At 39.1% G+C, this 23,856-nt stretch overlaps 1 protein-coding gene across 2 annotated transcripts in view; it reads left to right on the forward strand.

Moving 5' to 3' along the window:
- The window catches only part of KDM2A (lysine demethylase 2A), a 94,252-nt gene that overhangs the window by 54,500 nt on the left and 15,896 nt on the right, over window positions 1-23,856 (forward strand). For both annotated transcript variants that reach the window (XM_016208337.2, XM_016208338.2), the window contains 7 exons: window positions 454-632; window positions 5,619-5,725; window positions 6,096-6,189; window positions 7,613-7,766; window positions 8,618-8,733; window positions 12,987-13,113; window positions 16,608-17,002. In XM_016208337.2, the coding sequence (XP_016063823.1) occupies window positions 454-632; window positions 5,619-5,725; window positions 6,096-6,189; window positions 7,613-7,766; window positions 8,618-8,733; window positions 12,987-13,113; window positions 16,608-17,002 (1,172 nt within the window). The remainder of the gene's footprint in view (window positions 1-453; window positions 633-5,618; window positions 5,726-6,095; window positions 6,190-7,612; window positions 7,767-8,617; window positions 8,734-12,986; window positions 13,114-16,607; window positions 17,003-23,856) is intronic.

Consider the following 23,856-nt stretch of genomic DNA (forward strand, 5'->3'; position numbering starts at 1 on the left):
TGTGTGGGATAGATTAAGTTCAGTTTCAGACCTGTGTTGCTCAGTGGATAAGCACATTGACTCTAGGATTGGGCTACCTGCATTCTTGTCCTGCTTTTTCCTGCAAGTTACCTATCACCTATTTCCTCATCTGTGAAATGGAGATTACTACTTAGCATTTAGAATTGTTAGAACTGAGTGAGACATTGAATATAAGATTCACCACCCAGCCATGTAATAAACATGACATAGGGAGTGATTGTTGTTTTTAATATTACCCATTGTCTTTCCTATTTTCTGTGATTTGATTTTCTGTTGATTATCCATCTGAAGTTACAGTTGTTTCTTTGTCTATTATTGAGTACCCTAATTAAGAAAGAGTAGTTTGTTTCCTTTCACTTGTATTTTATAGTCTTAATATATATACGGATATCAGTGGTTCAGTAGAGATGATCAATGCATCTTTCATGGCAGGGAGTCGTCGCATGGTGGACGTCATGGATGTGAACACGCAGAAAGGCATTGAAATGACAATGGCTCAGTGGACACGCTACTATGAGACCCCAGAGGAGGAGCGAGAGAAACTCTATAATGTCATCAGCCTAGAGTTTAGCCACACCAGGCTGGAGAACATGGTGCAGAGGCCCTCCACGGTTAGTCTAACCATTTTTTCCACGTTGTCATTGTCACCAAGAGGGTTGTATATTTACTAGGAGAATTTATTTTTGTACATACCAAGATGAAGATGAAGATAAGACAGTCTGATAAGAATAACTTGTATTTTTAGATGGTTCATCATTTTCCAAAATAATTTAATTTTCTATAGAGAGGGGCCATTCTGATTTACATCACCAATAACTTAATTTAGGAACATTGGCCTTTGCATACATAAAGAACGGTCTTAAAATTCACTCTTGTAAGTGCTGTCAGTAGGAAGTTTGCCATATAAATTTTTGTCCTATAGGTTTAAATTTGCTGAGAAGTTTGGGAGAAAACTGGTTTAGAGCCAGTTGATTATTTTATGAAATGATTTCTTGAATAGATTATACTGGATGACTAGAAGCAATAAATTTACACTCCATACTAAAGGAAAGTTAGTTTTTGATCCTTAGCTCTCCTGAAGGTAGATGCTGATTTTACCCAGCATCCTCCTCGGCAAAGTAGTGGCTATCTACAGGACATTGAGAGAACTTATTTTTCTGATGGGGACTGCTTTCACTTTTGAAATATATCTGGTCATTTTCAGACCCATTTTATTCGTTTAACTCCTGACTCAGAACTCACTTTCGTCAAGTATTCCACCTGGAACAGCAGAACTTGGTGTGTACTAATTATTATTTTAAGTCAAGGTCTCAGTGTTTTATCCGTCTCCATTTAAGTTATCTTAATTATACCCTTTGACTTTCAAAGTTGAAATATGGTAATTGCTTATAATATTGCGTGCGTGTGTATTTATATACACACCTTTACTTACTAGTAAGTTACATTGTTATTACATTATTGTTATACTAATACATTGGTATGTATAGACCAACAGGCAAATGTTCACAGTATTTCACTGTTATCAGAAGAAGTTATTTTTTGTCATTGCTTCTTATTACTGGAGATTCTATAACTAAACACAGAATTTCTCATTAAGAAAACATTTCCCTACTAGAATGAGAAAAGTCCTTTTTACAGTAATTATTGTTTTTTTGGTCATGTAGAAGTACAGGAAGACAGGAAATATAGGTGCATTTAGCCTTGTTATTAGCCAAACATGGTCTACTTAATAGGTAAAGAATTCAGTTAAGTGAGGGATGTAATAATTACAATAACATATTTTTATAAATGTGTTCCTTAATATTTTTAGAATTTCAATTTAGCCCAGCCGGGCGTGGCTCAGCGGTTGAGCGTCGACCTAGGATCCAGGAGATCGGGGTTCGATTCCTGGTCAGGGCACGTGCCTGGGTTGCAGGCTTCAGCCGATCAATGACTCTCTCATCATTGATCTTTCTGTCTCCTCCCTTCCTCTCTCTGAAATTAATAAAGATATATTTAAAAAAAAAAAAAAAGTAATATGGTTGTATTTATAAAATTAAAACTTAAGCCTGGCCGGCGTGGCTCAGTGGTTGAGCATCAACCTATGATCCAGGAGATCGAGGTTCGATTCCCAGTCAGGGCACATGCCCCAGTTTCGGGCTTGATCCCCAATAGGGGGCAGGCAGGAGGCAGCCAATCAGTGACTCTCTCAGCATTGATGTTTTTCTCTCTCTCTCCCCCTCTCCCTTCTACTCTTAAGTCAGTAAAAATATTTAAAAAACAAAAATATGATCTGGATCATACTTTTTCATTTTTTTAATTTAGAAATGTGTTACACATGAAGCCACCTTTGTAACATCCTTAATTGATTCATTATGTCCCTAGTTTTAATGATAAAAAGTGTTGATAAAAAAATCATTTTATAGCCCTAGCTGGTTTGGCTCAGTGATTAGACCAGAGGCGCGGGTCCCGGGTTTGATTCCAGCCAAGGGCACATACCTTGGTTGCAGGCTCAGTTTCCAGCCCCAGTCCAAGTGTGTGTGGGAGGCAACCAGTCAGTCTCTCACATTGATATCTGCCTGCCTGCCTGTCTGTCTCTCTCCACCACCCCCCCACCTCTGAAAAGCAATGGAAAAAATATCCTCAGGTGAAGATTTTAAAAAAAATCATTTTATAAAAATTAGAAAAATACTGTACCATTAAAAGGAGGAGTAGAATCTGTGGAAGGGCTCAGAAGTAGAAATTTTTCTAGAGGACAATGCATAGATATCTTTTAGGTACCTAAAACATGGCCAGAAAGATTGAGCTATTACCAAGGTCACTTCCTAAAAGCAAGCAAGCTTTCTATGACCTTGCTATATGTAAACAGCAACATGCTTATTCTGCTGGGGTGCTACTTATTTATTTACTGTTTTTGGTGTGTGTGTTTTTGCCCACAGTGTACCTCTCCATTTATCTAGATCTTTTCTAATATATCTCAATAATGCTTCTTAAAAAATCAATTTTATTGAGGTACAGTAGACATACAATAAAATGTACCCATTTTAAGTGTACATTTCAATGATTTTGTGTGTGTGTGTGTTTTTAATGTCTTTTGATTTCAGAGAGAGGAAGGGGGGGGAGAGAGAGAAAAAAACATCAATGATGAGTCATTGATCAGCTGCTTCCTGCATGCCCCCAACTGGGGATCGAGCCCACAACCCGGGCATGTGCCCTGATTGGGAATCAAACCACGATCTCCTGGATCATAAGTCAATGCTCAACTGCTGAGCCACGCCGGCCGGACTCAGTGAATTTTAACAGGTGTATTCATTCATGTAATAATGTACATAAGCTGTATAATCTCTTGTTCACTATGATCTTCACACTTTTAGCTTATTAGTACAGGTGCCTGCCAAATGCTAAGCACTGTGCTAGGTGCTAGAGGTACTGTGGAAAATAAGACCATCCTTATCCTCAAAATGCTCAGAGTCTCATGGTGAGAAAAACCAGAAAATAGGCATTTATATAAACTTCAATATGGAAGTGCTTCAAAAATAAATAAATACAGAATATGAGAGCCAGTAGGAAGGACCCATCTAACATAAACTGGAGGAGAATTGGGGAAGCTCTTAGGAGGAAGTGATACCTAAACTTGACATGAAGGAAAAATGATGTAAAAGAGAAGGAAGACTAGAATTCCAGGCAGAAGGAATAGAATGTGTAAAAGTAAGTGCAGGGAGGGTAACGTGAGCAACTTTCAAGTGCCCATTGTGGGTGCTAGCATAAAGTGGGGTTCTCTGGTGAGACGAGAGAGATCCTTTACTGCTGTCATTCCAGCAATAACTGAGGAGTAGATAAAAATTAGATACAATGTGCAGATTTGTTTGGTGATGGGGAAATTAGTTTATGGAAGGCCATGAGCTGTTTTGCATAGTGTATGAATAGATTAGGTCCTAGGTTATTGGACCTCTTGCCAATCGGGCCCTGTATTGGTGCAGAACAGGTAAAAACTGGTGATTATCCCTACTGGAGACTTGCTCTCAAATGGGTGAGGGCATTTAACAAAAAGCCTATCCGGAGCCTAAAGGTTAACCTAAGAAAAAAAGTACGAACCCTTTACCACAGTATTCTCTTGGAAGTCAGACAATACCTAATAATACCAAATAAAGGGAGGCCAAGATGAGTGACTTCTTGCTGCAGGTAAGAAATTCTGACCAGAGTAATTCAACTTTCTCTGAATGAACACTTGATAAAAGAATACTCATGTGTTGCTTAATTTTCCTCTCCCCTATCTGGACATAAGAACTTACAGTGTAGTGAGCAAGTACAATTATTCATTATTTTGTTAAAAGACTTTCCAAAGGATAATACCAGGAGATGGGAGATGCTGGTCACTACATTAAGAGAACAGAAAGTAGATTTTGATTGAGGGAAAGAAAGGAATCTGGTTTTCATTCAGTGTTCTAGGCCCAGTGAATGCTTGGTTAATTAGAACTGGTGGCTCCCCAAGCAGAGCTTTGAAATGCAGCAGCGAATTAACCTTCGTAATTGTTCTTCGTCTTGCTTGTTTCAACTTGCATGTCATTGATGATCCCTTCCAAACACTCTCCCACAGTTTACATCTGGGTGTCCACTGGACACCTGCCTCACATCAATATGCACAAATGGTATGCATTTGTCTAGATGTGTATTGTATATCAAATATATAGATGTTGTTATAAAGCTTACTAGCTACATGTTTTTTACAGTCATAAGTTAGATAGTTACAACATCAGTGCTACATTGGATTCATGGTTGTTTGCCTCACACTTTATCCAGCTGAAACTGTTTCTTAGAGATCAGTGCTTGGGTGCAGACAGTTGAAGGTCCAGGATATGTCACATTTTAGTGGAAAGTGTTCAAATAAGTTCATACTTTTGTTTCTCATTTCCTTCAGCACATAATATCTCCAACAGATCCTAAACTCTGATAATATTATTTCAAAAAATTTTAATATGTAGTTACATGTATTTCTCACAATATCCCTTTCAGGTAATTATTCTTATTTTACAGATGAGTTCCAGGAGTTTGCATATGATTTTGAGAAAACATGACAACTTCTGATTCCTAACCATGTAGATTCATGTAAAGCTCAAATCCCTGCTAGATTTCCCCCTCTCCTCCTCTCCCCTCCTCTTCCCTCCTCTTCTTTCTTTCTTATTTTTGTTTGGTTGGTTGGTTTTTTAACTTTCAGTATCTTAGTTGCTCTAACAGTGTTCCAGCTTTCTGAAAGTTTATAAAGTACTTTCCAGGTAGTGCCTCTCCTTGGATCAAAAAAAATGCAGTTGATTATACCAGTACCAATACAGAAGAGAGGGCTTGGCTGGATACTACTCTGTTATTTAGTCACTTCATTTTGATTAGTGCTATTTTTATAATCATGTTGATGGAAGCATTAGTCTTTATTTTCATTAAATAATAATTTCTAGAATGTTTTCCTACTGATGCTAAGATTCAGCAACAGATTGTTTTAGTTCGCTTATAATTTGTAGTCCTTCAGTGTGTCTTTTGAGAAATTCTGTTTTTCTTGACTTTAAAATTCTCCTTAATCCCAACCCTACCTTTGAAACCTAAATGTTTCCTCTTCCTTTTTAAAGGTGGATTTCATTGACTGGGTAGACAACATGTGGCCAAGGCATTTGAAGGAAAGTCAGACTGAATCAACTAATGCCATCTTGGAAATGCAGTACCCTAAAGTGCAGAAGTAAGTGGCTTACCCTGCATTTTCTTCAGTGTGCTAGGGGAAACCAAGGTGATGGCAAGAAATGGTTCTCCCTCAGGAGCCATGCTCTGTGTCCTAAATTATCAAAAACATGAATTCTTTATTAAAGAGTAGCCTTTACAGTTCCAAAGGGCAGAGTGTATGTAAGAGTATTATAGCCTATGATCACATGGTTAAAGAAAAAAACTTATCCTGGTAATGAGATGACTTGCAGTTGCATTCCTCTCACTGACTGGGAGTAGATTAGGTGGAAGGTAGAGGGAGCACATAAGGGAAGAGTGTCGCATTGTGGTGGGGCAGGTCCTCTTTTTCTCATCAGTGAACTAACGCTGCTCCTTTTTTGGGGGGTCAGGTACTGTCTGATGAGTGTTCGAGGCTGCTATACGGACTTCCATGTCGACTTTGGTGGTACCTCTGTCTGGTATCACATCCATCAAGGGGGAAAGGTACGGTCATAGTTGTGATGGGGGTTGGAATCTGACACTGGTTATATGACTTTGCTTCAGTTCATGGGTGCTTAATATACCCTGGAGATTAATCTATTAGGAGATTGTCCCCGCTCGTATCTAGAGAGAATTGTAGATTAAGTTGACCTTCTTGGCTAGAGTTCAGTAGAAATTAGTATTCATCTAGGCCACTGTGATCATGCCAATATTTGCACAGCACTTAGTAAACCTCAACAGTCCTGTTTGTAGATTCCCAAAGCAGAATTCTCCAAGTGAAGGCAAGGAAGTAGTTTTCAAAGGACAAGATAATTTCTTTACATGGAAGCATAAGATAGTAGAAGGATACACAAATTTTGGATAGAGTCACAATGAAATCAGCAAATTGGAATCCAAACCACTTTTCCTTATATGAAGGTATTGATCTGAAATGGGGCTAAAGGAAGCCTTTAAGTCGTTTCAAGAGATGTAAATAGATTTTGAAAGATTATCCTCATTTATAAAGAACTATATTCCAGCTTGTTGGAGTGTTTCTGAATGGTGTGAGAATTAAATGGTAGAATTAATATCAGAGGTTTGTAGTACTATAGGCTTATGTTACCCCTTCTCCTCTTAGAAGTGAATGCATTTGTGAAAGAAAAGTAAAACTGGGATGAAAACAGATAAAGCTTTAAAGCTTTGTGTGTGTGTGTATTAATCCTCACATGAGGATATTTTTTCCATCGCTTTTCAGAGAGAGTGGAAGAGTGAGGGAGAGAAAGAAAAAGAGAAAGAGAAATATTGATACGAGAGAGAGACATTGATTGGTTGCCTCCTGCAGCACCCCCACTGGGGCTGGGGATCGAGCCTACAACCGAGTTACATGCCCTTGGCTGGAATCAAACCCTTCAGCCCTTGGGCCTACACTCTACCACTGAGCCAAATCGGCCAGGGCAAGCTTTAAAGTTTTTAAAATGTGAGGTTTTCTAATCTAGAACAACTGTTTTTCTAAATCCATTTTATTTACTTTGGATCCATTTAAGTGGTATCTTAATTTTTGGTCTTGGTTGCTACTTTGGAACAAAGCAACCCAGGCCTGTCTCTTGAATATTTTGTACCTGACTAATAGGCCAGCCAGCCGGGGGTGAATAAGGGACTGCCTAGGTAACAAGCCTGATGCCCCAGTTCTCTCTGAGGCTTGGGTAGGCTCCTCATTCTATGTTCAAACCTCAGGGAAACCCTAATGCTGTTCGATCAAGTGGAGATGAAAAAATATCTACTTCTTTGGGGCTCTTAGAATTTCCCAGTGTTCAAGTTCTGTTGTGTGGAAGAATTTCTGGCCTGTTTTCTACATGTTGGTCTTAACTTTGTATCTGTTTATCAGTTGAGGGGGAGCAACTGGGTCATGTCAATGGCTGTTAACAGACTGAAGTTTTTTAACTCACAGGTCTTCTGGCTCATCCCCCCTACAGCCCACAACCTGGAGCTGTACGAGAATTGGCTGCTGTCAGGGAAACAGGGAGACATCTTTCTGGGTGACCGGGTGTCAGATTGCCAGCGCATTGAGCTCAAGCAGGGCTATACCTTCGTCATTCCCTCAGGTAAGCAAGATGGGAAAGTGGATTATCTACTCTAGCCACTTGTTTTTCTTAAATCAAAATGAATTGATGGATTACTACCAAGAATGATTATGATGCTGGGGTACGCAGAAAACAAGTGTCATTTTCTGTCATTATGGAGTGGATGCTGAGATTTATTTATTTTTAAGGCAGTGATTTTCCACTAAAGGTGTATATCAGAATTGTCAATAATGCTTTTTAGATCTGCATGTTTGAGCCCCACATTAGCCCTAGAAATTTAGAATTTCTAGGGACAAAACCTGTTCTGCAGATGATATACAACCCCTGGTTAAGAACTACCTATCCTCTAAAGGATGGCTGTAAAGGCGAGCGAGAGTGCTGAATCTGTGATAATTTTGATCAGGTCACTAGTTCCAAAATAAGTACTCAGAGCACAGCTTTTAGAGTCACAGATATGTATTAGAATTCTATGCATTTACCTGCTAAAACCACTTTCGTCAAGTATTTAAATTCCTGTCTTATTTTATTGTGAGAAGGAAGTGAAAACACGTGTCAACTCTTGTACTGAGCCTGGTTCGTAGTAGGTGCTCCAATAAATAGAAACAGCATTTATTAAAAGTTTGTTGTATGCTAAACACTTCACATTCATTTTTCTCAAATATTTAACAACCTGTTTCCCTTACCAACAACTATGTAAAGTATAATTTATGTTTCATAGAGGATAGTGAGGCTGCAAGAGATTAAATAACTTGACCAACCACTAAGAGAGAGAATCAGTAAAAATGTGGTGTAGAAGTCTTGTACTAGTTCTCTGAGAGAGCCATTTTATAATGTGTGTTTACAGCCACCACCCTTCATTCCCTTTCTTCTAGGCTGGATTCATGCTGTGTATACTCCTACAGACACGTTAGTGTTTGGAGGCAATTTTTTGCATAGCTTCAATATCCCTATGCAGTTAAAAATATACAACATTGAAGATCGGACACGGGTAAGTAATTCTGTTTAACAGTTGATGTGAGCAAGTTTACTTCAGTTAAGACAGATGTTAGATTCATTGATAGTTTGTCTCAAAACTTAAGTATTTCTTTGGGTTAAAATTCAGTGTTCACATTTTGGGAACACTGAAAGAAAAGTTTTAACAAGATCTACATGCTTGGTTTGGGGAACTCCATTTCCTTGAGGTTCTTGGTATCTTGGATTTTTATGGGGCTTTTGATACTGACTTTTTATGGGGCTTTTCAGATGAACTTTTGATAGTCTCTTGAGCCATGTTTTTCCTTTTTATGCTTTTAGAATAACTTGTAATGGGATTTATCAACTCAAGATTCACAATGTTTAAGTTCATGTATCTTTCTTTATTAACATTCAAATTATTGTACTTTAAAATATAAATGTGGCCCGGCCGGGTGTGGCTCAGCGGTTGAGCATCGACCTAGGATCCAGGTGATCAGGGTTCGATTCCGGGTCCGGGCACATGCCCAGGTTGCGGGCTCGATCCCCAGGTAGGGGCATGTAGGAGGCAGCCGATCAATGACTCTCATCATTGATGTTTCTATCTCTCTCCCTCTCCTTTCCTCTCTCTGAAATCAATAAAAATATATTTAAAATATATATATGTGTATACTGCCTTTCTCAACTGAGAGAAATTCTATAAGAGAATTAAGCACTATAGAAATGATTTGTGTGCCTTGTTTTCTGTTTTCCCTAGGAAGGTACACAGCTGATACCATTCTAGATGTATAGGAAAAAAGTTAGTTCACTACATGCAATGGATGCCTTAAGGCAAAATTTAGCAAACTTTTTCTGTAAAGGAGCAGATAGTAATACAGGCTTTGTGGGCCATACAACATCTGTCCAAGTATTTAACTCTGCCTTGTAGAATGAAATACTTAAATGCATGAGCATGGCTCAAATAAAACAAAATTTTATTTATGGACACTGAAATTTGTTTTCATATAATTTTTTTGTGTCACAAATGCTCTTTTAGTGTTTTTTTTTGTTTCCAACCATTTAAAATGTGAAAAAACACTCTTAGCTCACAGGCCTTCCGAAATAGGCAGCTGACCAAATCCATATCAGCTGCCTGCTGGCTGACCCATGCCTTAGGGGTAAATAGGGCTTAATTCTTTAGCAGACCCTGTTGGTATGGGCTGAATTATGTCTGTATATGATTGAAGTATAAATGGCATTGACGTTAAACAGCAATTAGAGTACAGAATATTTAGGGTTTGTGATGTTCACAACTTGCTCTCAAGTAGTTCAGCAAATAACAGCATATATGAATAGAGATTAACAAGTATGGGGAAATGTTAACAATTGATGAATCTTGGAGAAGCTAGAAAAGTGTTCATGGTACTGCACTTGAAACTTTTTGGTGGACTTGAAAGTTTCCAAAATTAAAAATTAAAAAATAACAATTAGTGAAGAATTGATACTTTTTAGAAGGAATGGGTATTGTCCTGTGTACTGTGAACATGATCAATTAGTTAACTGTTTTGGTACCTATTTTGAAACATTTATTTTGGGTAGGAGCTACTTATTATCTTATCCACAAGATAGGTAGTGTTGGAGTTATAGGGATTGCCCTATTAGTAGAATTAAGAGAGGATGCGGTGCTTTTAAAATAAATTTTTTAAAAGTGAATTTCTGCTTGTTTGTTAAGCATACTAAAACTACAAAAGATAATGAGTTTAGTAAGTTTGAAGTTGTAATAATAGTTAAAATGTTTCAAAAGAGAAAAATTACATAGTGTCATATTAAAATACTCTTACTTAATTCAGAATCATTCTAAGAGGTAATACCACCCAGCTGCTGTCAGTGTCAATCTGAAAATTAGTTTTTAGGAAGCATTCCCCTTTTTAGGCTAAAAATTACTATTATACCCATGGCTTAATTGCTTGCTCAGTTTGAGGGAACAGAGAGAGAACATGTTTTCAATAGCATTGATAAAAGGAGCATTTTATTTCTGCATGAAAGGATTCCTACAGACTGTTAAACTGGTAATAACTGATCTCTATCTAGTTATTTATCAGAAATTGTCAAATTTCAGTATCTAGCCAACATATTATTTCATTTTTCCTAAGTATGGCTTAATTATTTTATTCCAAATAAGGAGCCCTTTTATGTTTCTATAAAATGAAACAGTGTTTTATGTTGTTTTTTTTTTCTTGCTTTCCACACCCACCTTTTATATGCCAAATACCAACCTGGCATATGTTTAATATATTACTAATCTCTATAAACTTTCAAAGTTTAATTTAAAAGAGAATGTGAAGAGATGTTTTTATGAAAGAAATATAAAGTGTGTTATAAACTTAAGGCAATGCTTTGGTTACTTCTGCCGTGCCAGTGTAGAAATACACTATTTAAATTTGAGTGTTGGTAATTATTCTACTGACAGTGCTTAAAAAAGACTCAATAATGAGGATTTAAAAATTTTTTTGCAAAAATTTGAACCCAGTCTCAGAAATTGATACCTCTCTGGTATCTGGCTGCACAGGTAAAATCTAATGGGGCAGGTTGGGTGTGTGATATCTTGACTACTATTAATACAGTCTACTGAGTTCCAAGTAAAAATCAAAAGTTTCATGTCCTGTTTTATATTTTCTTTATTTTTACTTAGCAATATTAGTTCTGAACAGAGTCCCAAAGGGCTTTAGAATTTGGAATTGTTCTGAACTTTTAATGAAGACCCTTATAGAAAAGTGTTAACAGTTTTGCTTTTTTTTAAATGTCTTTATTTCAGAGAGAGGAAGGGAGAGGGAGAGAGAGAAACATCAATGATGAGAGAGATACATTGGTCGGCTGCCTCCTGCATGCCCCCTACTGGGGGTCAAGCCCGCAACCTGGGCGTGTGCCCTGACCAGGAATTGAACCTCGATCTCCTGGATCCTAGGTTGATGCTCAACCACTGAGCCACGCCAGACAGTGTTAATACTCTTCAAAGGTGAGCAGAGAAGCTCAGTGTGTTATATTTAATTTGGGGGGACCAACTATTTATCAATTCTTGTGACTCATCCTCCCACTTTACCAGAAGTAAATTAATTTGACTTTTAAATAAGAGAGGAGAAAGTTCGTCTAGTTGTTAAAGTTGTAACCACATAAGAGACCCAGACCCAAAGCCTGGCTTCCCTATTTTGGAAGCTGATGAAAAGTATATGCCTCTCCTGCCTTGTGATGAGGAAAGTGATCTCATTCCACGGTGATGCCTTGTGACCTGTTGAAGGGTTTTGCAGTCAAATGTTCTACCACTGAGCTGTACCCTTTCTTGGTGAAGGGTTTTGAAAAGGGACTCGCATCCAGATCTCCTCGATTTAGGAAGAAACCTAACATGGAGCTTGCAAAGGAGACGGGGAAACTCAGGAGTTGTACACCCAGAACTGTCTTTAAAATGCTGTTTCGCTTATTCTTCTGAAAGGTAGCCTCTCCAAACCAACACAGTAGACTATACTTAGAACAGTCCTGTCACTGGTTTTCCTCACTGATTAATCCAGGATGATCTGCCTTTCCTTGGCTTTCATAGATCTGAAGGGCAGTTCTTCTTATTCAGCTGGAATAATTTCATGCTACTTTTGGAGAGAATGGAAAGAAAACTGAAGACTGGCTGATGAGGCCATGCGAATCAGTAATCTTGATTTCTGGACATAGCGTCCTGGCAAACTACAAAGTATGAGACAGGCAAGCTGAGAGTTGATGGTAGGGAAAATATTCAGTCTCGTGTCCTGGACCGGACATAGCTAGAAAATGAGTCTCTAATTATACTTTCAGAGATGTAAGGAAATAATAAAAACCACGTAACTTCTTCTCATGTTCTGTTTTTCCATTAGATTCTTTATTCCATGACCGCCTTATTCAGGGTAGAACTGTAGTAAAAGGCAAGAGTGGTTGGCATGCTTTTGTGTTTCGAGAACCCTAAAACATTTTTCTCAGTTACGTATATTGTGTCTTACTCTAACATGTTACTTGTCCCAGAACTGCTTTTAGATGCTTTCCTACTCAACGAAGACAGCTTTTTGGTGGTTCTGAATGGTCTTTCCAAGTACCTTTTATCTTTAGTGCTTGTTTCCCAAGATCAACATTTTCTAGGTTGCCAGATCCTCTTAAATTCTTACTCTAAACACCAGCCTGGGTTTGTAGGTTGACTGGAGAGTTTTCCTAGATTAAATATTGTAGTGATTCTGTTGTCTGACTCTCTTTGAAAATTGATACCAGCTTGCTTTTCTCATTATTTTGCTCCTGTAGGTTCCAAATAAGTTTCGCTATCCATTCTACTATGAGATGTGTTGGTACGTGTTGGAGCGCTATGTGTACTGCATAACCAACCGCTCCCACCTAACTAAGGAATTTCAGAAAGAGTCCCTCAGCATGGGTAAGTGTTCTATCTACACGAACTTTCAAGACACCCTGCAGGACTCAGGGCGAGGCCAAGAATATTCAGCAGGCTGTTGCTTAATAGTTTTGTTTTTATTTTCTGTTTGTTTGTTTTTTACTTATCCACCTGGAAGTATCAAATTTATTTGTTGGAGTTGAACACTGGTTAATAGCTGATCTCCCATGCAGATGTGAATTACTAGGCTAAATGAAATACTCTGGATCTCATCTTTGTCTGAGTTTGTTAGTACTTCACTCCTCAAGAAAGGAATTAATTGTGTAGTATGTTTCTTCTTCTTTTAAATTTTATTAAATTTCTTGGGGTGACATTGGTTAATAGGGTCATAGGTTTCAATTGTACATTTCTGTGATACATGATCTGTATATTACATTGTGTGCCCATCACCCAAAGTCAAATCATCTTCCATTACCATATATTTGGCCCCCTTTACCCTTTACTACCTGCCCCTCTGGTAACTGCCATGCCGTTGTCTATTTGTGTTTATGAGTTCCAGTTTGATATCCCACATATGAGTGAAATTATATGGTTCTTAGCTTTTTATTACTGACTTATTCCACTTAGCACAATATTCTCGAGGTCCATCCATGTCACACATGGCAGTATTTCATCTTTTCTTATGACTGAGTAGTATTCCATAGTATACATGTACCATATTTTCTTTTTTAGTTATGTTTCATTGTGTAAAGAACAGTCTTTGACACAGCAAAAACTAGGAATATATCATCATAACACTATATTCTAGCACTATAATAAGCACTTTGCATACATTAAGTTACATACTGCCAGGCAAGTATTATTTTCATTTTACAAATGGGCACATTAAGGTTGAAGAAGATGTAAAAACTTGTCCATGATCTTGTAAATAAATGGGAAAGCTGCATTTTGAACCCGGTTGGTAAGACTAAAATCTATATTTTTAACTTCTGTTTCTTCAATTTTCATCAAGAGAAATATTTTATTGGATGTCAGGATAGTTTCAGTTATGCATTTTTAGGCTGTCCCATGGAGAGGAACACTGTAATTGCCTGTGGTAACATGTTCCATGGAATGTTTGATCCAAGCAAGATACTTTTTGCTCTAGCATAGTTTATTTTAAAAAAAGAAAAAGAAAAATTTTTATTGACTTTTAGAGAGAGGGAAAAAGAGGAGAGAGAGAAACATCAACAAGAGAGAAACATCAGTCAGCTGCTTCCCTCACACCCCCTACTGGGGATCAAGCCTGCATCCTGGGCACGTGCCCTGACCAGGAATTGAACCGGCAATCTTTAGGTATATGGGACTATGCCCAAACTGAGCCACACCGGCCAGAGCACTTTAGCATAGTTTATCATTCTCATTGAAAATTAAAAATGGTCACCTAGTATGTGAAAGCAGGATACAGAATTGTCATGTACAGCATGATCCCAGTTTTGTTTAAAAATACATCTAATCGTAATCATATTACGTATGCCTAAAAAAGATGGGAAGAAAATACACCATACTTTTGAGTTGTTATCCAGTGTTGAAGGGATGAAGGATGGCTTGCTTACTTCTTTGTACCTTCCTGTATTTTTAAATTATTAATAGTAAACCTGTATTGCTTTCATAATAAAATCAGTGAACATTTAAAAATTCTCCTTTCATTAAAACGTTTATTTTAACTTTGTTTTGTTGGCTGTGTTGCTAGGATTTCAATTCCAAAACTTAATATTATGACCAAAACTTTGAATAAAACTCCTTTTTATTTTTTACTTTTATTTATTTATCTGTTTATTCTCCCCCAAGGATATGTTTATTGATTTTAGAGAGAGAAACATCAATGTGAGAAAGAAACATCTATCAGTTGCCTCACATACATGCCCCAACCGGGGATCGAACCAGCAACCTGGGCATGTGCCCTGACTGGGAGTCGAACCTGCAGCCTTTCTGTGTATGGGACGGTGCTCCGACCAACTGAGCCGCACTGGCCAGGGCTAGGTTTTACTTTTTAGATTAAATTTACTGGGACATTGATTAATGACATCATCTGAGTTTCAGGTGCACAGTTCTGTAACACATCATCTGTACATTGCATGCTGTGCTCACCACCTGAAGTCTAGTCTCCTGGCCCCGTGAATTTGACCCTCCCCTGCCCTCCCCTGGTAACCACTGCCCTGCTGTCCATGCTGGAGCCTGTTCAAGCTGCTTGTTCACTTGCTGCTTTCAGGTTTAGATCCCATATACACCCGAAGTCAGCGGTTCTTGTCCTTTTCCATCCGACTTACTGCACTTAACGTGATGGCCTCAAGAACCATCCCTGCTGCTGCAAATGGCAGCACTTTACCCTTCCTTTTGCCTGAGTAGCCCATCTGTGTGTACCACGCCTTTACCCTATCATCCATCAAAGGACACCTGGGTTGTTTCCATGTCTTGACCACCATGAATAATGCTGCAGTGAGCACAGGGGCACAAATATATTTATGAATAAATATTTACAAATTTTTCAGGTAGATACCCAGAAGATGGATTGATGGGTCATATGGTAGCTCAATTCTTAATTTACAAGACTACTTTTTAAATACATGTGCTTCATACAGTCTACTTTTTCAAAAGATAATTAAATCATCACCCCAAATATGAGTTTGAACTTGAAACTAATTAAGCCATTTTCTTTTATTAATAAATTAATTGGTATGACAATGGTTAATATGAATATATAGGTTTCTGGTGTGAGTTTCTCTGTTACAAGATCTGTATATTGCACTGTGTGCCCCCCACCTAAAGTCATATCTTCTCCTGTCACCATATATTAGGACTCCCTCACCCCTACTCTCTTCCCTCTGGCAACTATCACACGGCTATTTGTGTTCATGAATTTCAGTTTTATATCCCATATATGCATGAAATCATATGGTTCTTAGCTTTTTCTATCTTATTTCTAGCCCATAAAACTGGACTCTTCTCAATCTTTTGAAAATCCAGTTGACCATTACCTCAGTTGTCTTACCAGCTCAGGATTCTATTTTACATATAGCTGTGATTTTCAGCAACAGACATATGGATGTTGGAATAAGGAGAGACCATTTTATTTTATTTTATTTTATTTTATTTTTTATATTTTATTTTATTTTATTTTTTTATTTTATTTTAAATATATCCTTATTGATATCAGAGAGAGGAAAGGAGAAGGGGAGAGAGAGAGAGAGAGATAGAAACATCGATGATGAGAGAGTCATTGATGAGATGATCAGCCACCTCCTGCAAACCCCCGACTGGGGGTCGAGCCCACAACCCCGGCATGTGCCCTGACCGGAAATCGAACCCCGATCGCCTGGATCCTAGGTCCATGCTCAACTGCTGAGCCACGCCTGGCCGGACAAGAGACCATTTTAAACACTTTACAACTTCATCATTTATAACTTGAAGGCTTCTCCCATGCTGCCTATTTCAAATCTCATTGATCACATGGCCAAGTGGCACATTCTTACTGCATTTTTTCTTCATACCGGCAGATTTGGAGTTAAATGGGTTGGAATCCGGAAATGGGGATGAGGAAGCAGGGGATCGAGAACCCCGGCGCTTGAGCAGTAGGCGTTCTGTCCTCACTAGCCCTGTGGCCAATGGGGTCAACTTGGATTATGATGGACTGGGCAAAACCTGCCGAAGTCTTCCAAGTCTGAAGAAAAGCTTGTCTGGAGACTCATCATCTGACTCTAGCCGGGGCTCCCACAATGGCCAAGTGTGGGATCCCCAGTGTAGTCCCCGAAAGGACAGGCAGGTGCATCTGACCCATTTTGAGCTCGAAGGCCTTCGCTGCCTTGTAGATAAGTTGGAGTCTCTGCCACTGCACAAGAAATGTGTCCCTACAGGGATAGAAGACGAAGATGCTCTCATTGCTGACGTAAAGGTAAGAGTTGGTTATGTTGCATGACAGCTATTGATCTGGCTAGAACAGTAAATTTCTGGATTCTGAGAAAGTGCAGGAATTTTGCATAATTTTCTGGTTTAACCAGAAGGAAGTTTAATACATGCATGTGTATGTTTGTGCTGTGCGTAGTGCTTTAATTCCTAGAAAGAGGGGCCTGTTATGAAAATACTAACATTTGTATTTTTAGCTAGGACTTAAATTTAGTCTTAAAAACACAAATTTCAGGCTGATCCTAAAAATGAGAGCCTGAAAAAGTGTTTGTATTAAAAAATATTACTTTAAACTTAAGTTACCCTCAGATGAAGAGTCAATTTCAGAGCAAAAGTGGCCAGTTGCAATGTCTAACAGTCTTACCTCAAGCAGAAGAGAATAAATTTTATTAAGTAGGTTTAGCATATTTAGTTTCAAATTTATCTAGTATGTTTTAAATGTTTTCTCATATGTAACCATTAATATAAACACCGAAAAGTATAAAGCTGAGAATAACAATTTCCTTTTTAAATCAGTGTTTGGAACTATGTCTTGGGTGCAGGGCATGGGTATGTGTGTTAGAAAGCTAGCTCACATATTTGTAATGAGTGTTATTTTTAAAACTTGTCATATAGATTATTTTAAGCCTCAGAAGAAGATATAGAGAATAATTTTATGTCACCTTAAGAAAGATGGGCTTGCCCTAGCCGGTCTGGCTCAGTAGTTAGAGCGTTGGCCCATGGACTGAAAGGTCTCAGGTTTGATTCTGGTCAAGGGCTGCAGTCTCGATCCCAGGTTGGAGCATGTGCAGGAGGCAACTAATCTAAGCACCTCTCACATTGATGCCCCCCCCCCCCCGAAAAAAAAAAATCAGTGGAAAAAATATCCTTGGGTGAGGATTGACAAAAAAAAAGAAAGATGGGCTAAATATCTCATAGTCGGTTTTTTCCATCCCTGATTCTTTTTTTCTTTTTTTCTTTTTTAATATCTTTATTGATTTCAGAGAAAGGAAGGGAGAGGGAGAAAGAGAGTTGAAACATCAATGATGAGAGAATCATTATCATTGATCAGCTGCCTCCTGCACACCCCCGACTGGGGATTGAGTCCGCAACCCAGGCATATGCCCTGACGGGTAATCAAACCACGATCTCCTGGATCCTAGGTCGATGCTCAACTGCTGAGCCACACCCGGCAGGGCCATCCCTGATTCCTGATTCAAGTTTTTCCTTAGTCACCACTAACCAGCTGAGGTGCTTCCTACCTTTTGCAGCCATCTCAGGGAAGAATTCCAAAGACTGGAATAGGATCTGAACTTTTTTCTCTTTTTCTTTTTACGATTGATGTTTTCATTATATCTTACTGTTTTTGCATCAGTGAAAAGGTAAAAACTAGAGAAGCTAAAAGGAGTCTAACTTGGTGCAGTTGGTCCTCTCCCTGGACAATGGGTTTTATAGTTTGGTTTTATAAGGTTTGTTCTGGAAGAGGTAGGTAGTATCACTGTGACTTGTATTAGGGGAGGAAATGACAAAGTTCGAGGTAGGTGCGGTCCTGTTTCTATAGTGATTAATGCACAGCAAAATAAACGTAGCCATACTTTTCCAGACTCACAAACTAGATCCCAGATTCACTTCCCATCCTTGAATAAGCAAAGGACACTTAGTTGTTTTTCTTTTTTCATTGTGATAGGACACATATAATTACATTTTCCTGAGAATTTGAGTGTAACATCTTTTTTTCTACAGAAGTTTCTTTTTTTTTATGTAGCCATTCCATCATGGATACATGTGAGAAACATAAAATTATGACTTTGGGGACTTACTAACTTATATAATGCCTTTAAAAACCCTAAGAAGAAAAGATTCTAAGTTTGTATCACACTAACATTGTTTTGGCCTGGTTATCTGTATTTCTAATTCATGAAAAAGAAAAATATCTTTTCAGTCCTAAGGGATGTCTGTAGATGGATTTGACTCCAAAATCCAGTTGTAGGAAGTCATTAATCATTTACACAAGGGCAAGTGTCATGATTGAAATAGGCAAACTCCTTTCACTATAGTAGTTAAATAAGAATTTCTGAGGTGGCAGAGTGAGTAGTGGGGGGAAATGTAGAAAGATTTGGTTCCAACATAAAGCAGTGAAGAGGAGGCTGCTAGCAACGGAACGAGTTCAGAAGAGACACCTAAAAAGGACTCTTAGCGTTATGAAAGTGTCTGGAGAGCATCCTTGTGTTTATCAGGAGTCATGAAAAACATGGCTGTCAATGCTGGCTAGACAGAGTGGCATAGAGAGACCAGAGCATGAGGACCAAGTGCTGGTAGGATGACTGCTAGGCTTGAATTCTCCCTGCAGAGGCTTTTCCACCCCTTCTCTTACTTACCCAATACCATAGTTAGAATGCAGCTGATGCCAGCAGACAGCAGATTTAGATCCCAGCTTTGCAGGTACTTTCACTTAAGATTAAATGGATTAATCATTCCTACATTTGACTAGTTATGTTTAATCTGAGCTTCAGATAATAGTGAGTTTAGAGCTTAAATCCTTTGAAAATCTGGAGAGAGAAAAGCATTGGACTGGGTAGGTGCTGAATCACTGCACAACTGGAGACTGCAGTGCTAAAGAACTTGGTGTTTGTAGCAAAGAACGCTGCAGTGGAGGGCAAAAGCAAGCTTCATCCACCCTTCCTGCAGAGAAGGGAATTGTTTCTTGCAGCCTCTATGGCTCTCACAAATAACTAGCAGAAGAGATGAGAGGAAAGGTGGTGAGATGAGATGTTCATAAACATATTCTCTTGAAGAAAAGTCTGTTTTACTGATGTAGTAAAGGGGCTTTGAAGGTTCCAAAATGTTAGGTCCTACAGTGATGAAGAGCGAATCATAGAATATAGAGCTGGAAGGGGATTAAATGAAAATGGGGCATTAAAAATTATTGACTTATTGGTGCAGTTCAAGGGAAAGTAATTAGTATGTATAAAGTCCTGGTTAGGAGGGATGTGGGTAACCTTGAATCCTAAAACTAGACTAAAGATAGAATGGAGTTCTCTCCTACTGTGAGATATTCTCACATTTCTAAAACTGAGAAGTTGTGTCCTTGATAGATGTTGAATAAAGAGGCAGGACCTGGAGCAGAATGTATAGTACAATCCCATTAATGTTAGAAAAAGAGTCTCTTTCTTTGTATGTGCATTGTGGGGGATGCTGGAAGAGGGTGCATAAGCTGCTGACGGTGGGTCACGGCAAGGTGTGGTGGGAGTCAGCTGGAAGACTGAGTTTTAATCAGACTTTATTGTTTTGTTTGTGTTTACTTTGGTAATAAAGGAGCTCTTAATATATGTACATAAGTAATAAGAAGCTTTCAATATATCAATGTATTTGGCTGCCTAACTCACCTAATGAAAAATTCAGTGTTGTTAACTATTTTTCTATTTTCCTGTTTGCTCTAAAACATTTAGATAAGCATGGCAACCTTGTGACTTTGGGGCAAGCCTGTTTTTCCTCTACAAATAAAATCTACCTTAGTGGGGTTGTTGTGAAAATGAAGTTAGTGAAGTAGTTAACAAATAAGTATTATTACAGAAAAAAATTAGATATTATAAATCTATGAAATTCATTTATTTTGCTACTTTAAATGATGCCTGCCTACTCAGTTCCAGGAATGAGACTTAGTGTTGGAGTAAATATGCAAACATGCCAGGGACCCAGCCCTCAAGGGGCTTACAGTCCAGTGGTGGAACAGGCATTTAAGTGGGTTAAGAAAGTAAGTGCATTCTGGTTCACAAGTGCTGTTCATGACGGGGCGCTGAGCACCCACTGAGGGTCCAGTGGTAGATTCTTTCCTGGGGGAAGGAGGTGCCAGTCTTTTTAATTCACCAGTTAATAAACTTGCCTGTTAGATGACACAAATTGATTACTACAATATTATATAAATGGCAGAAGCTCTCAATTTGAAAATTGTACTTTGTGGTGCAATAGGCTACTGCTGCTCTGACCTAAGATTCTAACATTTCATTTTGTAATTATGATCTAAAAATTTACCCTAGACTCCATCCCAGGAGTATGATGAGACTGAAACCAGAGTTACAGTTATAAATAAATATAGAAGCACTGACCAGAAATTTTCTTTTATCTGACACTAATAAAGAGAATAACTGGTAGAGGGCCCAGTATAATTAGATCTTAATCCATTAAGCTAGATTAGAAGGAGGAAAGAGCAACCTGTATAAGTAAAACTTCATTTACAATTTTTACTGACAATATAGTTATAATAATTCACACATTCTTACTGAGTAGAAAGTTTTGTTTTTTAAAATATATATCTTTATTGATTTCAGAGAGAGGAAGGGAGAGGGAGAGAGAGATAGAAACGTCAATGATGAGAGAGTCATTGATCAGCTGCCTCCTACACGTCCCCCAGTGGGGATTGAGCCCGCAACCCAGGCATGTGTCCTGAGAGAGAATCGAACCTCGATCTCCTAGATCCTAGGTTGATGCTCAACCTCTGAGCCACGCCCAGCTGGGCTGAGTAGAAAGCTTTAAATAATTTAGCTCAGTTACAAGGCATTTAGGTTAGCTCTGGCTGGTGTGGCTCTGTTGTTTGGGCATCATTCTTTGCACCGAAAGGTTGCCAGTTTGGTTCCCAGTCAGGGCATATGCCCAATTGCAGGCTCTGTTCCCAGTAGGGGGTGTGCAGGAGGCAGCCAATGGATGTTTCATTCTCACATCAAGATTTTTTCTCTCTCCCTCTCCCTTCGTCTCCAAAAATCAATTAAAAAATCTTTTAAAATGTATATATATTTTTAAAAAGGCAAATAGGTTAGGTTAAAATAGATTTAATTCTTTAAAATGTTTTCATTATGTTTCTATATTGCATAATGTCATGTTCTTACTAATTCTGATCTTTGTTGCCTATCTTTCATTCTGAATTAATAGGAGGGGGGAAGTAGGTCTGTTTGATTTGTGATTTGGAAACTTACTTGGAGTGTTTCCTCGGGGCCCTGTTTTGTTCTTTCCTGATGGCCTCTAGAATTTGTACTTGCTACAACTTGAACTTGTACTTTGTTTCAGAGTAACATGTTTCTCTTAAGTATTTGTATTTTATCATCCCTCTAGGTTAGATAGCACTAAGACCAAAATAAGCATTTACCGCCCCAGTTGGTTAGAGCAATATCCCAGTACATCAGAGTTGCAGTTTCGATCCCCAGTCAGGGCACATACAAGAAGCAACCAATGATGCATAAATAAGTGGAACAACAAATCTATTTCTCTCTCTCTCTTTCTCTCAAATCAATATATAATTTTTTTTTTAAGTAAACATTTTCCAAGACTTCTCACATTGTTAAGGAAAATTTTTCACACATAATAGGCTTATTGAGTCTTTGAATCTTAAGAATAAGTGCGGCCCAGCCAGGCGTCGCTCAGCAGTTGAGCGTCAACCTAGGAGATGGGGGTTCGATTCCCGGTCAGGGCACATGCCCAGGTTGCAGGCTGCAGCCTATCAATGACTCTCTCATCATTGATGTTTCTATCTCTGTCCCTCTCCCTTTCTCTCTCTGAAATCAATAGAGATATATTTAAAAAAAATAAATAAATAAGTGCGAAGGAGAGATTTAGGATAGAATGACCATATAAATATTTCCAGGAAGAGCTCCACCTAAGAGCACAAAAGTCCCTCCTTTCTTTGGTAAACTTCTGTAAAATTAAAATATGCAGCCCCTGGCAGCAAAGGCCCAGGCCCCAGAAAGACTACTGACTGCACTAGAAACTCACTGAAACAGCTGTCCTGGAAATAAGTAAGAATGTTCCCAATGGTAAGAGCTAGGTTCTTAGTGGCCTGAAATGTTTATTTCAAAGCAGCTTCTGTAATTTCCAAAAAACTCAGGTTACATTTTCGAGAGCGTAAAAATTGCATTTAAAAAAATTAAGAATTACATGAATCTGGACCCACAGTGTGGTTCCCTGTAGCCTGAGAGAGCCCTGTTCAGAGCTTCACCCTGCCTGTGGATCTGTGTAAGGACAGTGGGTAATACCCATCACTCCAGTGGCTGTCAGAAGTCACATCGAGGCATGATAGGGTGCAGGGCTGCTTCATCTAGGGAATCAAGAACGAGGCAGTCGGGACAAACCACTAGCTTAGGAAGTGCTGGTGTTCTGAGGGTGGGACAATCAGGGGCAGAATCATAAGTTCAGGTCCCAGGCGACTGGCAGATGCACATTTGCTGGCTCCCTGAGCCTGGTTCCAAGGCAGGAGAGTAGAGTGCCCTAACCTGAGGTTGCACCTCAGCTAGTTTGACTTGGTCACCACGGAACTGCTAGAACAGCTGCGTAGGCACGTCTCTTACATGGTGGCTCCCAGTCCCAACTGGACGCAGCTATCTGTTGTAGACCGGTTGATGTTAAACAGACACATTGTTTTGAATATCTCAATATTGGTTGGAATGTGTCATTCCTGAAGGTTTTTCTGGAAACCTGTATGCTGGTTCTATATTCTGGGCTGGGAGAGTGGCAGCGAGGGCAGTTGAAGCAGGTTGTGCACAGGAGAAAAGGTACCTCTAGAGGGGCTCATCTTTTGCCTGGCTCTTCCCCAGGGGCCGAACTTTGGGCCACTCACTGTGTGCCTGAGAGGGAGCTGGGAGAGTCGTGTGTGTGCAGCCTAGAGACTGCTGGCTAACTAACAATAAGAGGTGACCCTGAAGGAAGGGTGTGGACTGGTACGGGGACTAATGCAGGACCAGATGCCGAACGGGTTAAAGCGTTCCCTCCCTCTGGCTGGCGCCCGTCGAAGTCGGCCAGCAGCGCCCTCGGGCCACCCCAGGTTCTCCTATTGCAGTGGCGGTGGGAGGGAGCAGGCGGGCGGGGCTCGGCCGAGCT

Source organism: Miniopterus natalensis, chromosome 11 (genome assembly GCF_054644295.1).
Source record: "Miniopterus natalensis isolate mMinNat1 chromosome 11, mMinNat1.hap1, whole genome shotgun sequence".
NCBI classification, from domain to species: Eukaryota; Metazoa; Chordata; class Mammalia; order Chiroptera; family Miniopteridae; genus Miniopterus; species Miniopterus natalensis.